The 15,862-nt window shown below is 32.2% G+C and overlaps 1 protein-coding gene across 10 annotated transcripts in view; it reads left to right on the top strand.

The window, feature by feature from the left end:
- LOC145335110 (disks large 1 tumor suppressor protein-like) overlaps nucleotides 1-15,862 on the top strand; it is a 66,717-nt gene that overhangs the window by 29,223 nt on the left and 21,632 nt on the right. For all 10 annotated transcript variants that reach the window (XR_013885155.1, XR_013885154.1, XM_080180831.1 and 7 more), the window contains exons 3-11: nucleotides 3,781-3,824; nucleotides 6,213-6,295; nucleotides 7,279-7,356; nucleotides 9,175-9,239; nucleotides 9,598-9,709; nucleotides 12,243-12,329; nucleotides 12,841-12,902; nucleotides 14,420-14,497; nucleotides 14,945-15,079. Coding sequence is in view for 8 of the 10 variants with exons in the window: in XM_080180831.1 (XP_080036957.1) it covers nucleotides 3,781-3,824; nucleotides 6,213-6,295; nucleotides 7,279-7,356; nucleotides 9,175-9,239; nucleotides 9,598-9,709; nucleotides 12,243-12,329; nucleotides 12,841-12,902; nucleotides 14,420-14,497; nucleotides 14,945-15,079 (744 nt within the window). In the remaining 2 variants the exon portion in view is untranslated. The remainder of the gene's footprint in view (nucleotides 1-3,780; nucleotides 3,825-6,212; nucleotides 6,296-7,278; nucleotides 7,357-9,174; nucleotides 9,240-9,597; nucleotides 9,710-12,242; nucleotides 12,330-12,840; nucleotides 12,903-14,419; nucleotides 14,498-14,944; nucleotides 15,080-15,862) is intronic.

Here is a 15,862-nt window from a genome sequence, read left to right on the forward strand (position 1 = left end):
AACAGGTTAGAATTGTCCTATCGATTTCAAACTTTGAATGGTGATTCCTGTATTAGTTAGGTACGATTAAGAAAGCGTAGCAACTCTATAATCTTAACCAGAAGGTACGGTGGTTCATTTTAAACATTTTGATTTTTAATTTTTAACAAATGTTTATGTGATTAAATTATCCGATTGATCTGATTTTTGGAAAACCGATTCCTAGGACAACAAAAAATAATGTTTCAAAAGTCCGCTTTATCAGTTATCACTTTTTCCTAACTTCCTGTGCTATGTATATTGATAAAGTTAGAATAAAAACTGAGTAAAAAGAATTTCAATTTAATCGTTCTAAAAACGTTTTTCCAATTCTTGTAAATAGTTTTTATTGGAGAAAACAGTGTATGTGTGTGTGAGGGGGGGGGGGAATTAATCAAAGAAAGGGATGTTTTACCCTATTTTGCCTCTAACTTTTCTGCTAGTAAAAAATAAAAATTCTAATCTTAAATTGTTAGTAAATTATAACTAGCAGTAGTACAAAACAAGGATGACAACACTCATAAGTAGGAAAGCACAAAAACAAGGATAGACAACGGACAAAGTGAGTTATAAAGCAGATTTCTAGTGATGTTCTTAGCTGTCTATCTTATTTATTAGCCAAGAAAATTATGTTTTTCTCATAGCGTTGCAGACGGACAGACATATAAGAATAAAAGAGTAGCATTGTTACTTAAACTAAAGAATATATTGTATATTTTATGTCATCTTTTCTCCAGTTGAAATGTCCTTGTCATAGAAATTTAATATTCTAATGCCCCTCCTTACATAAAACAAGGATGATAACATCTATAAAAGCGAAGCTTAAAATTGTAAATTACAACAGAAATTATCTTTATCAATTAATCATTTTTTAATTCAGTGGTTTTATCATATATTTTAAATAAAATACAGAGTATTTTTTTCATTAATTGAAACAGTAGGTATATCACTTAGCTAAGGAGCTCAAGTTGTTTTTATTTAAAGTTAAGAAAATGTGTAGGTTTTGTTTTTGAAAAATGACGAAACAGTTTCAAACTTTTAAACGCAAAATGTGGTTGAATGATTTATGATTTGTCCTGAGCTGGATCTTTAAATCATTTTAGTGGTGAGCGAGATCGAGGTGAGCCGAATTTCAGCTAATCACAGCGCGGCATTTCGAAAATGTTGTGCTCTCATTGGTGGAAAGTTGGCTCATCCCGATCTGGCTCACTATTAAAATGATTTAAAGATCCAGCTCTGAACTGTTTGTGTAGAAGATTTATTTATAGTCCATTGTCCCATCACTCTCTTGATTAAACCCAGGGATGTTAAGGGACAATGGAAGAAAATTGATGTTTACTACCCCCTGTAAATTAAACATATTGGTGTAAATGGCATCTAAATGGCATATATATGAAAGAATTTCAATTTTCTACCAAGTAGTTTTTAAAATATTAGGACTTAAAAATCGTATTTTTGTGATATATATCTTTATATCTTAGCTAGCTTATTTACTAAAAACAAAAACAGCATGACGACTAATTTAGTGATGTCTGATTGTTTGTTATTTAATGGTATATTTGCAACTTTTGCTTGATATATTTTTTTCTGAAATGCACTTCATGCAACTATCCATTTACATTTCAACCTTAATTGCAAATTCCTTGAAATTATGTTAAGTAAACAGTGAACAATAGTGTGTCAAATTCTAAATATTGCTTAGGGGCAGTAATAAGGTTAACTATCCCTTCCGTTAAAAACTTAGAAATTACTGTTATATCAACCAGAATCTATAAAAGTTAAAGATTATAAAATTGTTTATGATTTGAATGAATGCTTCTTTTCTAAATAAACAAAAATATATAGCACAAAATCAAGTAAAACCTTTCCAGTATGGCTACGATTGATATTCGCTGGTTTAAAACCGGTCCTGAGCCATACTGAAATATCATGTATCACCTCCAAACAAAAAATTTGAAATACAAAATGTAGGATTGTTTTTTTTTGGCCTCGGATTTGCGTTCCCTCTTGGCTAATAAGACTGGAATCAATCCTATAATTTTAATCTTACCTACTATCCGCAAAAAACTCAGATAATATGATCAGAGCTGGATCTTTAAATCATTTCAATGGTGCGCCAAATTGGGATGAGCCAACTTTCCACTAATGAGAGCACAGCATTTTACGAAATGCCGCGCTGTGATTGGCTGAAATTCGGCGCACCCCGATTTGGCGCACCATTGAAATGATTTAAAGATCCAGCTCAGATAAATAACTATTCCTTAAACGTATTATTATCAAAAATTAGGCGATGAAATGATTACAACGCATGATCAATGATCAAAAAACTCAGAGACAATGGGCTGTTTGTTACACTAGTCCCCAAATAAATATTTTTTTTGTATCATCAAAATCATTGGAGATGTACATCAATGTATCGACTATTGTCTTATCCTTTAGATTCCTGAGAAAACGTGGCGTAATTGATAAAACACCGTAAGGGTGATTTCTATAGAATTTTTAAAACTAAGTGTCACATTAATACTACAGCAAGAGAGCGCCTTATTTTATATCGTAACTAGCGGCTACGCCTCCTAGAAGCCTCTAGGGGCACTGGTCGACCTCATCCCATTGTAAATTTGAGTTTCAAAAAGAGTTAAAAAATATTTTTTTTTTTGGGGGGGGGGGGGGGGCTGAAGACACCCTCACCAAAAATAGTTTAAAACCTTCCCAGGACCTATAAAAAGCTTTACTGTAAAGGAGAACAATATCGGTCCAGCGGTTAGCGAGATCCTTTGGGACAGACAAAAAACGCTTACTACTTTATATAATAGGATACAAATAAAACTGTGAAAGTAGAAAAAGTAGGTAGGTATATAAAGCAAGATGTATTAAGTAATATACTTAATTGTTTTTTTAAGCGAAGCTTTTTTCGTTAATTTAGGCATGTTAGAATTGTCCTATCGATTTCAAACTTTGCATGGTGATTCCTGTAGTGGTTAGGTACGCGTATTGTTATTTAGCAATTTTGATTCCAATGGTTTTCTCCTGAAACATTTATTTATGAGAATTTTTTGAATTATTGTGAAAATTTATTTAAAATGTACTTTTTATCATGTTATGAAACGATAAGAAAAATTAAAAATTTATTTATTTGACATCTAGAAATACAAAATCCACAAATCTCTATTTCATTGAAAGATTTATTATTAGATTTTTCATTTAAAATTATTTTTCATTAGTTTTATTTTTAGTTCTTTGGGGTTATTTATAATTTTTTGCGTTTTATAATTGAAAAATAAACAAAGATGAAAACGTGCATATTTAGCGAAGTACAAAAAATATGAAGTAACTTGCAAAGTGACGAGAGTAAGAAAATGAAAGATATATAATAAACGTCTTTTGTAGCATGCCCGATGGACCGACGGACCAAGTAAGTTGTATACTGGTGCTTTTTAAAAAGGTGCATCTTCCAAAAAAACTCTTACAAGAGAATTATGAAGTAGCTTTTAAATATAAAAAAAATTCGAATTTGTCTAGCTAAGCTAATAAAACATTACTCAAAACAAGGATGAAAACGTGCATGGGTAGAAATGCTAAATAACCAAAACTTGATTTCATTTTAAATCGAGATTTAAAAAGGCTAATAAAAAGACAATGATCACTATTACATTTGTTACAAAAGAACGGATTCGAACAAGCTACGCTACTATTATCATGTTGTAGAACATGACAAATATTCTTTTATTACAAACGTATTATCATATATTTTCTTCTTTTCAGGGAAGTTCGGAGTGTGACGTTAACGAAAGGAAAGACGGGATTAGGTAAGACTTTGATTATTCAGCGTAGCTTTTTTTAAAGCGAGGCTTTTCTACAATAAGGGTACGTACGTCCGTAACGGATAGCTTTTTTTATGTCTTTTTTTCATCACCCTCCTCCCGTGACTAATTAAAATCAAACTATTAGAGCAAAACAATAGAGGGGGAAGAGGTTGAAGACCTGTATGTCCCCACCCCAAGGACCCTGTACCGACTTTGAATTAGGTCTTTGAAAATCAATAAAAACGTCGGGAATATTAACACAGCGAAGTCGCTAAAAAAAGAGCAGAAAGACGAAGGAGGTCCCCAGCAGGGGGATCCAGGTAGTTGTCTGGTTATACATATATATCCATAGTTTTATTATAAGCTAACATTTCACTTATAATTATATTTTTTTGTCATCTTCTGATTTTATACTCTAAATTGATGTATAAATTGTATTTAAAAAGAAAATACACAAAAAAACTGCTGACACTATATTTGTGTTATTTTGAATAATCTATACCTCTAACTTTCAAAATATTGTGTAATCCTTTGTTACGAAAACATGTTGGGAAAAAATTTCGGATCGTGGAAAGAAAATGAAGTAGCGGGTTTTGTTGTATTTTCACAGTAGATTTTGTTAGGTTATTTTATGTTAGGTTAGGTAAATGTCAATGATTACCCCTCAGGGTTAGGAATTAGGCCCCACAGGGTTAGAAATAGGAGAAAAGATACTGTGAAAATACGATGAAATCAGATAGGTACTTTGTTTTCTTTCCACGATCCGAAATTTTAATGAAAAATGAACCTTTTCCCCCGTTCTTCGGTAGCAAAGCTACTCAATAACTGTATAGAGCTTTCTTGTCTATTTTTCTATACATGCGCATTAATAGAGATGAGATTTACTCCGCTGATGTTTAAGATAGGCATTCGATTTTTTGTAAAAATTCCTATGTCAATAAGACATAACTAAGCACAAATGGATATTTGAAGCCTACCCTCGTATATTTTTTTATAACTTTTTATTTCAACTGTAATATAATAACTTCTAAATGTACATGTGTTAACGAGCATTATATTTAAACACAACAAACAGCTACGCTACTTATGGAAGTTTTTGTCATTTACAAATTATCTCATGTACATATTTAGTTAGAAAGACTATCAATAACCAGGAATCTAAAGGGATAAGACAATGGCCGAACAAGTGTTGTATATCCCTGACGTTGATACACAAAATTATCCCTTCTGTAGATTACAATTAGTGGTTGAAACGTTTGAACACTCAACCTAATGAATCAATCTATCACAATTTTCTAAAGTACCCAAAGTTGTCGAGCCAACTAATAAGAAAATATTTTTATAAAACTTTGAGGACTAGTGTAATAACAGCCCATTGTCCCCTATCTCTATAATCTATAACATATTATCTTATGGAAAGTTCATTTATCTTCATGAAAAGTTTGTTAACTTTAGACTATTTGCTTCGCCTCTAGCCTCTAGGGGAGGGTGGTGGGAGGTCTAGAAAAATGCTAAAAAGAACCCAACAATTTTAAAGATTCCCTAAAGAGTACAACCCATGCTGCTTTTATATAATAGGTGCTTCCACTCAAAGTTGGAGGGGGAGGGTAGTGTTTTTCCTTATACCTTCATTACCATTTCAGAGGGCCATAAACCTGCGGGGTTTTTCCCAATATACCTAACTATATCTAACCTGACTTAAAGTTATATAAAAAAAATCCCCCCCCCCCTTCCTTGTAAAAATGTATATCAAAATAAGGGTAGGAGTTTCTGTGCTCGACTAAGCACTTTGAGGAAAACCACCTGTGAGTGTAATGCTTATTCTAGGAAATGTCTGCCTAAATATCTAAAATGATCCTTTAAACAAGAAACATAAACAAAATTGAAGTTGTTTGTCAAAATTTAGCCGTTCTGCAGATCTTAAACACATCTTTATTCTACATCTTGTTGTGTCCTTAGATTTTAATATTCTGAAAGTTAGATAATTGTTTTCTGACTTTATATTATGATTAAATTTTAGAGCTATACTTTTAGACACTCAATACAAATTCTTTATATAGTAGCGACTGCTACATAATTTTTTGGAGAGTATTTTTTTCTCTACTCGGTTTTTCTATCGATAACATCCGCTAAAATAGACAGAAAAAACTAGCAGCGGCCGGCCGAAAAAAGTTTCACTTAAGAGCCATATTGGTCCAGTGCAGTGGCTTGCTAAAACTCTCGGCTCAGACAAAGAAAGACAAACATAATGTTACTTTTTTTTATAAAACCATTAAGGACATTTATTCTAAATGATAGAATTCTAAAATAACTCATTTGTTGTAGTAAATAAGTGTTTGTAAAACTCTACCAAAACTCTGTTGTGTGAAATATAATTAATTAATTTTTCAGGTTTCAATATTGTTGGAGGAGAGGATGGAGAGGGAATATTCATTTCTTTTATCCTTGCTGGCAGTCCAGCTGATACTTGCCAGGTACATAGATAGATAGGCAGATAGATAGATAGATAGATAGATAGATAGATAGATAGATAGATAGATAGATAGATAGATAGATAGATAGATAGATAGATAGATAGATAGATAGATAGATAGATAGATAGATAGATAGATAGACAGACAGACAGACAGACAGACAGACAGACAGACAGACAGACAGACAGACAGACAGACATACAGACAGACAGACAGACAGACAGACAGACAGACAGACAGACAGACAGACAGACAGACAGACAGACAGACAGACAGACAGGATGAAAAATACCTAACTAAACATTTTAAATAGCACTAAAGCTAAATTAAGCATGGGGCATTCCTGTCCAGTTTTTTGTTTAGGAATGAATATTTCTTACCCGAGGGAATAAATGATGGACCGATAGGTCATCATTTATTTTTATCTTGAATAAATGATGACCTATCGGTCCATCATTTATTCCCTCGGGTAAGAAATATTCATTCCTAAACAAAAAACTGGACAGGAATATCATTCTCATTTAAACAAAAAACTCATTTTTTTATGCTAAAATGTGGTTTAATTTTGGTTTTTAATTTTCATTTATTTCCCGGCTATGATCATTTATATCCCTGATATCAAGTTTCTTTTAATAATTAATAAAAATTCAAAAATGTTCAAAAAAAAATTAAAAATCTTCCAAAAATGACTACCTCCGGGAAATAAATGAATATTTACATCCACTATTTAAGGGGTTGTTTATATGGGAATGTAAATTCAAAGTGACACTTTTCTAATTTTATTCGCAAGTTGCATTTTTCAACTTTCCTCCTTTTTTATAACATATCTCTCTAACCAATAAAAGCCCAAAAATGTTTTTTAATAGCATTTTTTTCACTATTAACACAAGCTGTGCAATTTGAATTTTAAAAATATGTGCAATATTTTTGCTCACGCAATAACTTAAATTAAAAACTATTATTAAAAAATATTTTTTCTTTAGGCGTTACGGCGAGGCGATCAAATTCTTTCTGTTAACGAAATTGATATTTCTGATGCAACTCATGACGGAGCAGCAAGGGTAAGCTATCTTATTTTATATCCTGCTATCTTATTAGGTATCTATATTATTTATCTTATTTTCTATCTTATCTTACATGAAAGAGATGTTTATTGTAAAATAACTCTTTAGAGATGAACATTTTTTTCTAGGGACGATTTTTCTTTCCCCCCAAATAGTTATACATCTTCCCTTGTCCTATTTGAAGCTTTACTGCAAAGGAGAATCATATCGGTTGCTACAGACAGACATCCTGTTACCTAGATATAAAGATGTAAAGATCAGATTTGATATATTTTATTTGCATAATAGTATTATCCTTTTTTCAATAACTAGAGTACAATAAAACTAGATCAATATAAACCTATCCTTATATTAAAGTAACAGGATATCTGCCTGTCTGTCTGTACCGAAGGATCTCGCTAACCACCGAACCGATATGGTTATTCTTGACAGTGTAGCTTCTTACAGGTCCTAGGAATTATTATAGCTATTTTTGGAGTGAGTACCACCACCCTCTCAAGAGAAATCGAAAAAAAAATCTAGCGGCGAAAATATATTTTTTTGTAAACAGCTGATCTTAACATAGATTGAAAACATTTTATATGCCACTAGAGGCCTCTAGGGGGCGTAGCCGCTAGTTATTTAAAAGACGTTATTACCTTATTCCGTGTCAGGCACGTGAAAAATATAACAACATTTTAGGCAACGTTCTGCTTTTTTAAAATTCATATTTACGACTTACAGACTAAGGTCGTGTATTTAAAGACTTTTTTATTTGGTGGATGTTCATTTAATTTATGTCCAAGATTTTTGCGGTTTTTTTTTATAGATTTTTTGCCTTTTTGTCAGAGAATTGGAGAATAATTTTAGAAGCAATATAGATAATCTTGGGACTAAATATCTATCTAATACCTTTTCTCGTATTCATTCGAATCCGGTGGATAGGAACCGGTTCTCTTCCATATGAAAAAACTATGTCTAGTATCATATTATATTCATCCTTCGGCACCCCGGGGCTAAAAAAACTACTTTTAATCTTATAATTGTACATTCTATATCCGCGGAGAGCTGTTTATAATACGATGCGAGAAATAACTATTAAGAACATTCTAAGTGAATTATTTTCTCTTGTTGAATATCAGATTTTCCTAAGAAAAAGACAATATTGGTTTTTCATGTTTTTATCCCAGCAAGTATTCAATACCCGGGGACACGAATATGCATCCTCAATGATGATTAACAAAATTACCCCTGTGCATAAAATTGTTGTTGCAAAAATTTGAACTGGTAGTTTGATACTAATCAATCATAAGTAAAAATTTTCAAATTTTTTTTTAATTTTGAAAATTTGAGTACCGTACCTCACCCACCATCCCCTAGAGGCTAGTGGCGAAGTAACTAGAAATATATAACCTAAACCTGTACCAAAACAAGATATCGCTTAATAGAGTTTTGATTAGGGTTGGACCGTTTATCCGTATATCCGGCCATTTTCAATATCCGGCCGGATACCGGATATTAAAAATATCCGGTACATCATATCCGGCTGATTTTTTACGCCGGATATCCGGTTATTCAGCCGGATATCCGGTAAATTGCCGGATATTGAACTTCGGCCAGATATCCGCCGGACGGAACCGGATATCCGGCATTAGAAATCAGCCGAATATCCGGTATCCGACCAAAAAAGTATCCGGCCCAACCCTAATAGCCATCATCCTACAGACAACCAACCCTTTGATTTTACGACCTTTATCTCTTGTATGTTTGGTTAAAACTCGACAAAGGCATTGTTTACTATTTTGATACCTATTTAAAGTACTTTATTTTTTTCAGGAGTTGAAGGGCGCTGGTCAACATGTAAGGTTAACTGTCCAATATAAACCAGAAGAGTACAATAGGTGGGTACTTAGATAGATGGATAGATTATTAGAAAGATAGATTGATAGATAAAGATAAATGGATAGATTTATAGATAGCTGGATGGATAGATTGATATATAATTGGATTGCTAGATGGATTGATTGATAATTTGAAAGATATAAGTTAAATAGATAGTTGGATAGTTTAATAGTTAAATAGGTAGTTTGATAGATTGTTGGATGGAGAGATTGATAGATAAATAGATAGATTGGTATATTAATGGATAGTTTGATAGACAGATGTATAAATATATAATTTGAAAGAAGAATAGATTGAAAAAGATTGATAGATGGATTGAAAAAATAACAATTGATGATATATGATTATTATCTTCAGGTATGAAGCCAAATTACACACGCTGCAGCAGAGTATAACCGGCACTCTAGTCAGAACATCTCCGAAACGAACGCTCTATGTTAGAGCTCTCTTTGACTATGATCCTAATAAGGTAGGTTCATTTTTGTCAAGATAACTTTTCATGTAAAAACTAGGTAAAAGAGAAATATGCACTTTGGTGGTGTTATGATTTTTTGGTATATATTACGAGACCTCCTAAATATTCTTCTTTTTTAAAGTGGGACTATTTTATAAGAGTTTAATAATATAAGTAATCAAATGCTTTGTTTTAATCAAAAATACATAATTTAAAGTATCTTCTAGCTAATATGAACCAACTACTTTGGATTCGTAAGTGCAGCGTTTAACCTATTTTTATTTTAGCAGAAAAAATGTCAAGTTATACACCACAATCAAAAGCTTTGTTTTAATCCAAAAAATAAAGATTATCCTAGTTGGTATGAAACAAACTAAATATGAACTGTAGCAGTTGAAACCTTTTTTTTATTTTATCAGAAAATAAGCCAAGATGATATGCACCACAATCAAATGCTTTGTCTAAATCTAAATTACGTACTATGTATTATGTCCAGCTTGTATAAAAAAAAATAGAATTATAAAGTGTAGCCTTCCAAACCCCCTTATGATTTGAAAATAAAAAGTCCAGATATACGTCACTATCAAATGCTTTGTTTTAATCCAAAATACTTAAAAGATTATCCTAGCTTGTATGAAACAAACTTAAACCATAGGTTGGCCTTTCCAACCTCTTCATAATTCACTTTGTAATGAAATGCAGTTTGGTTATTGATAATATTCACCAGAGAGAGATATTGTTTCTTAAGAAAAATATGAAGCAGCTTATAGTGCCTAATAAAAAAAGACGTTAAACAATACAAATGAGCAATGATAGGTCAGTATACATTTTACCATTAGTCAATTACAATGTATGCTGGCCTATCATTCAGAGATGGGAAAAAACCAGGTTTTTTTTAAAAAGATCAAACCAGTGTGGTTTATTTGGTTTAAACCGGTTTTTATTGGTTTTTATTAATAAAAACCAGGTTTTTTTGGTTTTTTTAATAATTTTTTTGTTTTTTTTTAATAATATCAAAATTAAAGTATTCTAATTTAGTATAAAGGGGTAGTTTCACGAAATGCATTTGAACTTAATTTAGTGAACCGCATATTTTATCCTAGTTAAATGGTTAAACTACATTTATATGGCATATATTTGAAAAAATTTCAATTTTCTACCACATAGTTTTTGAAATATCAAGACTTGAAAATCGTCTTTTTAAATTGCATATATCACAAAAAGACAATTTTCAGTCCTTGATATTTTAAAAACTACGTGGTAGAAAGTTGAGTTTATTTCAAATATATGCTATTTAAATGTAGTTTACCCCATTAACTAAGAAAAAATATGCGGTTCACTAAATTAAGTTCAAATGCATTTCGTGAAACTACCCCTTTAGTATAAAGATTTAAACTATTAAAAGAATTTTGAATTAGGTATTTATGTTTTTGACTGTATTTTTTACATTATAAAAAGACTAGCGGCTAGGCCCCTAGAGGCCTCTAGGGGCACTTGAGGAGGAGAGAGTCGAATTTAATAATTGAATTTTTTTATTTTATATTTTGTAAGAAAAAGTAAAAAAAAAATTTTTTGGGGGGGGCGAACATTTTTTTTTTTGGGGGGGGGTTGCCCCCCCCCTCATTTTTAAATTTAGTTAAAAAGTTTTTTTTAAAAAATTTTCGGAGGGGGGGTTGGGGGTGGGACACCCCCAAAGAAAATAGTTATAAACCTTCCCGGGACCTATGAGAAGCTACCCTGTTAAGGAGAACCCAATCGGTTAAGCGGTTAGCGAGATCCATTGGTACAAACATACAAACATCCTGTTACTTTATTATAAGGATATAACTGGTAAGATAGGCCTTTGTATTAAAAAAACCATTTAAACCATCCCACCTTGGTTTTTTTTGGTTTTTTTAGCTTTTTTTTTTTGGTTTAAACCACTTGATTAAAACCACGTGGTTTTTATTTTGCCATCCCTGCTATCATTGGCCATTTGTATTCTATGACGTAATTTTTTACTAGGGAGTTTTTCTTGAGAAAAATATCCCTAATTGTATGGAATTTCACTTAGTTAGGATTAATAATATATTAATATCGATAGATAGTTAATTTTGTATTAATGTCATAGCTCTATTGCAAATATGTATAATGTATATGTTTAAAGAATATAAAGCTTATTAATATTTGAAGCTAGGTACAGTGATATGCCAACTGAAGAACATCCACGTTTCTGCAATTTATCCATCTATCTTTCAAACTGTCCTAGGACAAACGCAGGAGTCCCAAACGTCGGAGTGGACAAACGCAGGAGTGGACAAACGCAGGATTGGACCCCTAACCTATTTTAAACCATGTTTTAGGTTTTTTAAATGTCTAACCCCTGCGGGGGGCTTATTTGTATATTCATATCTTAACCTAACCTAACCTGTATAAAAATACTTACTTAAATTATTATTTTAACACTCCTGCGTTTGTCCACTCCGACGTTTGGGACTCCTGTGTTTGTCGTGGAACCTTTCAAACTATCTTTCTAACTATCTTTCTAGCTATCTATCTATGAATCTAGGATGATGGTTTACCAAGTAGGGGCTTAATGTTTAATTATGGAGATATTCTTCACGTGACAAATGCCTCTGACGACGAATGGTGGCAGGTGAATTTAATTTGTTCTTGCTTTGACCATGGTACGATAAGAGAATGGATATAAAATATTTTTATATTGTGAGAGATTCTTGCATACCCTGATAAAATGTTTCTCCCAGCTGGCTAATAAAACGATACACTTCCCCTTATTCTTTTCAAAGGATGGTAATATTTCCTATTTGCCCTCTCTGCAGTATACTTCAAAACCAGTGCAGGCAAAGACTAAAACAAATTTCTATGACAATTGTAATCCTGCAAAAGGCATAAAGTTTTTACTTTTTGCATCAGTTTTTGTAATACTTTCTTGTCATTTGTATGATATTTAATTTCCAATCGTTCTATGCGGTAATTAGAATCTACCTGCTAAAGTAGCAGGATTTATGTATCTTTGCTCTTTTTCTTCAGATTTACAATTTTTTGGCTTGTCGTTTCAGATATTATTATTTTTTTGGCGTTCTTTTGTCATATAAAAAGAGACATCAGATTTTATGAAAACTAATCTTCTTCTATCAACCTTTTAGGCGAGAAAATTATTACCTAATGGCGAAGAAGCTGGTCTTGGTATTATTCCGTCCAAAACAAGGTAAAGAGGATTTTAGATGCCAAGGCATTTCATTTTCATCATTCAAGCAAGAAAAATGAAAAGCAGAAGAAAGTTTATTACCATCGACTGCGCCTCCAAATGTCTCTGGAAATAAAATTCCAGTTTGAAACATAGAATTTGATGTAAAAGGGGTGGGGGAGGGGTGATTTTTGTTCCATGTAAGATTTTTCGGCTCAATACCAGCTGAGTATCCACAAATTCCCCAATAGTAGCTGAGTATCCACGCATATTTCCCAAGAGTAGTTGAATATCCACACTTTTCCCCTATGGTAGTTGAATATCCACAATAGTTTCCTATTGATATTTTCATTATATCCTTTCATAATGCTGATTCCCATGACAATAAAGCACATTAATGCATGCAATTCACAACTATCATTTAACTTTAATACAGATTTAGAAACCAAATATTAAAAATCAATAAAAGCAAAGCTCTGAAATGAAAGGACAAACTAACATTAACAGGATAATAATGCATAAGTCTATATAAAATTATTGTAATCATAGTAAATTTGTTGCAAATTTGCTTAAGTATATGCTACTGTTTAAGGACATACTATTATAAGGATTATTGAGATGCTTCGCTTATAACATTGTACCTTATCGTAATATGAATCAGTTTTCCATAAATTAGATATCCTCAAACTTATAAATAATAAATACCATTTTGGTATAAATCAATCCACGTATGTTTTTGTCTTGAATTTAAGTTGTACAAAGAAGCCGAAAAATCTCCACCCACTTATTGTACCTTGAACTTTAAAACAAGGATGACAAAATCATTAAAAGCGTAGTTGGGCATACAATAATCAATTTGATTTGTTGGTAATTACGTTCTTTATAATGTGCTTTACAGGAATCATAACGCCAAGTTTGAAATCGACGGACGGACAGGCGCACAGACCCTTATTATAAAAAACTTCGCCTTTTAAAATGATCAATCTTCAGGGCTAATAATCATATATTTTTTTCTGGCCAAAAATCCCTAAAGCCGCGATTTTATAGAGTTTATTACATTATATGAAAAAAAAAATTGTTAAAAAGCAACATGTTTAAAATTGACCTACGGACTTTCTATTACAGAGTTGCTACGCTTCCTAAATGGTACCTTTTGTATTAAATCTATAGGACAATTCTAACATGTATAAATTAACTAAAAAGCTAACCAAAATAATTGTTTAAAAACTTTTTCTACCCCAATGGTAGTTGAATATCCACACATTTTCCCAATGGTAGCTGAGTATCCAAAAATGACCCCAATAGTAGCTGAATATCCACGTGGATACTCAGCTGGTATTGAGCCGATTTTTCTTGTTAGGGCGATCTACTCTCACCCCCTCCCCCTGGGACCACTTATAATGAGAACCTAATCGGTCCAGAGGTTAGCGATATATTTCGTTAAAAGACAGACATTGACTTTCTGCTTCTTTCAAGGTTTAATAGACTAATTATTTTAGAAGTTGCAATTCTGTGTATATTATATTTATCTTTTTTAGATGGGAGAGAAAACAGCGAATGAAAAACCGAACTTTAAGATTTGGCGGCCCTGCAAGAAGCTCAACAAGTTTAGATAGGTATTCATGAAAATTCTTTTTTTTGTTTGAAGCCCCATAATGGTCTCGTAGCATCCTTTTTTTTAAACCAAACTAGGTGTATTTATTTAGTTAGGTAATATGTTTGGAGCCAGAAATGTCTCAGAACATAATTAATCTTGCAGCAATAAATTTACATTTAATGGAAACTTAATGTAAACTAAACGCCAAAATTTTCTGGGATCTCTACATTAATTACAGAGAGGTAGAGGACTTTGGAGTGTCAATAATACTTGGAACAAAAGTTTTATAAACTTTTGGGACTCAAAAATATTGATTGGTTGGTTTCCTTTGGTTGAGTGTCCAAACGTTAACTATTAGTTATGATCTACAGAAGGGGTAATTTTGTCAAATATCATTGTTTTTTTTTTATATATCAATTTATCGTACATTGGCTTATCCCTTTATTTTGAGTAATTTTTAATTTAGGAGCAACGCAGCCTTAAATAGACACCACGGGAAGAAGAAAATTAGTTTTACAAGAAATTTTCCCTTTATGAAGTCTCGAGAAAGGTTAAACAGACTAGATGATGACGATACCATGGCTAATGGTACAAATCATAGGTAGGTTTTCACCCATTTTTTGTAACGAAGCTACTCTAGAATCCTAGTTGTCCGTAGAGAGAGAGGGGACAATGGGCAGTTTATTACACTAGTCCCCAAAGTTTATAATAACGTTTTCTTATTCGTTGGCTTTACAACTTTGAATTTTGATTGGTTGATTCATTAAGTTGAGTGTTCAAACGTTTCAACCATTGATTTTAATCTACAGAAGAGGTAATTTTGTGTATTATCATTGAGAATGTATATAAATTTATTGGCCACTGTCTTATCCCTTTAGATCCCTGAGTTGTCCGTCTGTTTGTCAGTCTTTCTGTACTGCTATAGGAAACATAAATTTCTCGGCTCCTATTCAACATAGAAAGCTGAAATTTTTGTTCAATATTCCTTGGACCTATGCGCTTCTAGTCGATACATTGTTTTGTCCCTCAGTTTGCCAGTAACACTTTGAGTCATTTAATTTTATTATGGATAACATGATTTTCTTGGCTTCTATTAAAGATATAAAAGTTGTTAGAAATACGTTTAAGTGTTAACGTACGTAAGTACTGACATGTATTACTTATAGAATAGCTACGCTATACTACAAAACAAGGATGATAACATCCATAAAAGCGAAGCTCTGAAATGGAAGGACAAACGAACATTAACACTTGTAGATTGTCAGAACTGAATTATTCTGGTATTGTTTATAGAGTTGCTACGCTTTCTTAATTGTATCTAACTACTATAGGAATCATCATGCAAAGTTTGGAATCGATAGGACAATTCTAACCGGACGGACCG

Source organism: Acartia tonsa, chromosome 13, assembly GCF_053477335.1.
Source record: "Acartia tonsa isolate MP-2025a chromosome 13, ASM5347733v1, whole genome shotgun sequence".
Taxonomy (NCBI): domain Eukaryota; kingdom Metazoa; phylum Arthropoda; class Copepoda; order Calanoida; family Acartiidae; genus Acartia; species Acartia tonsa.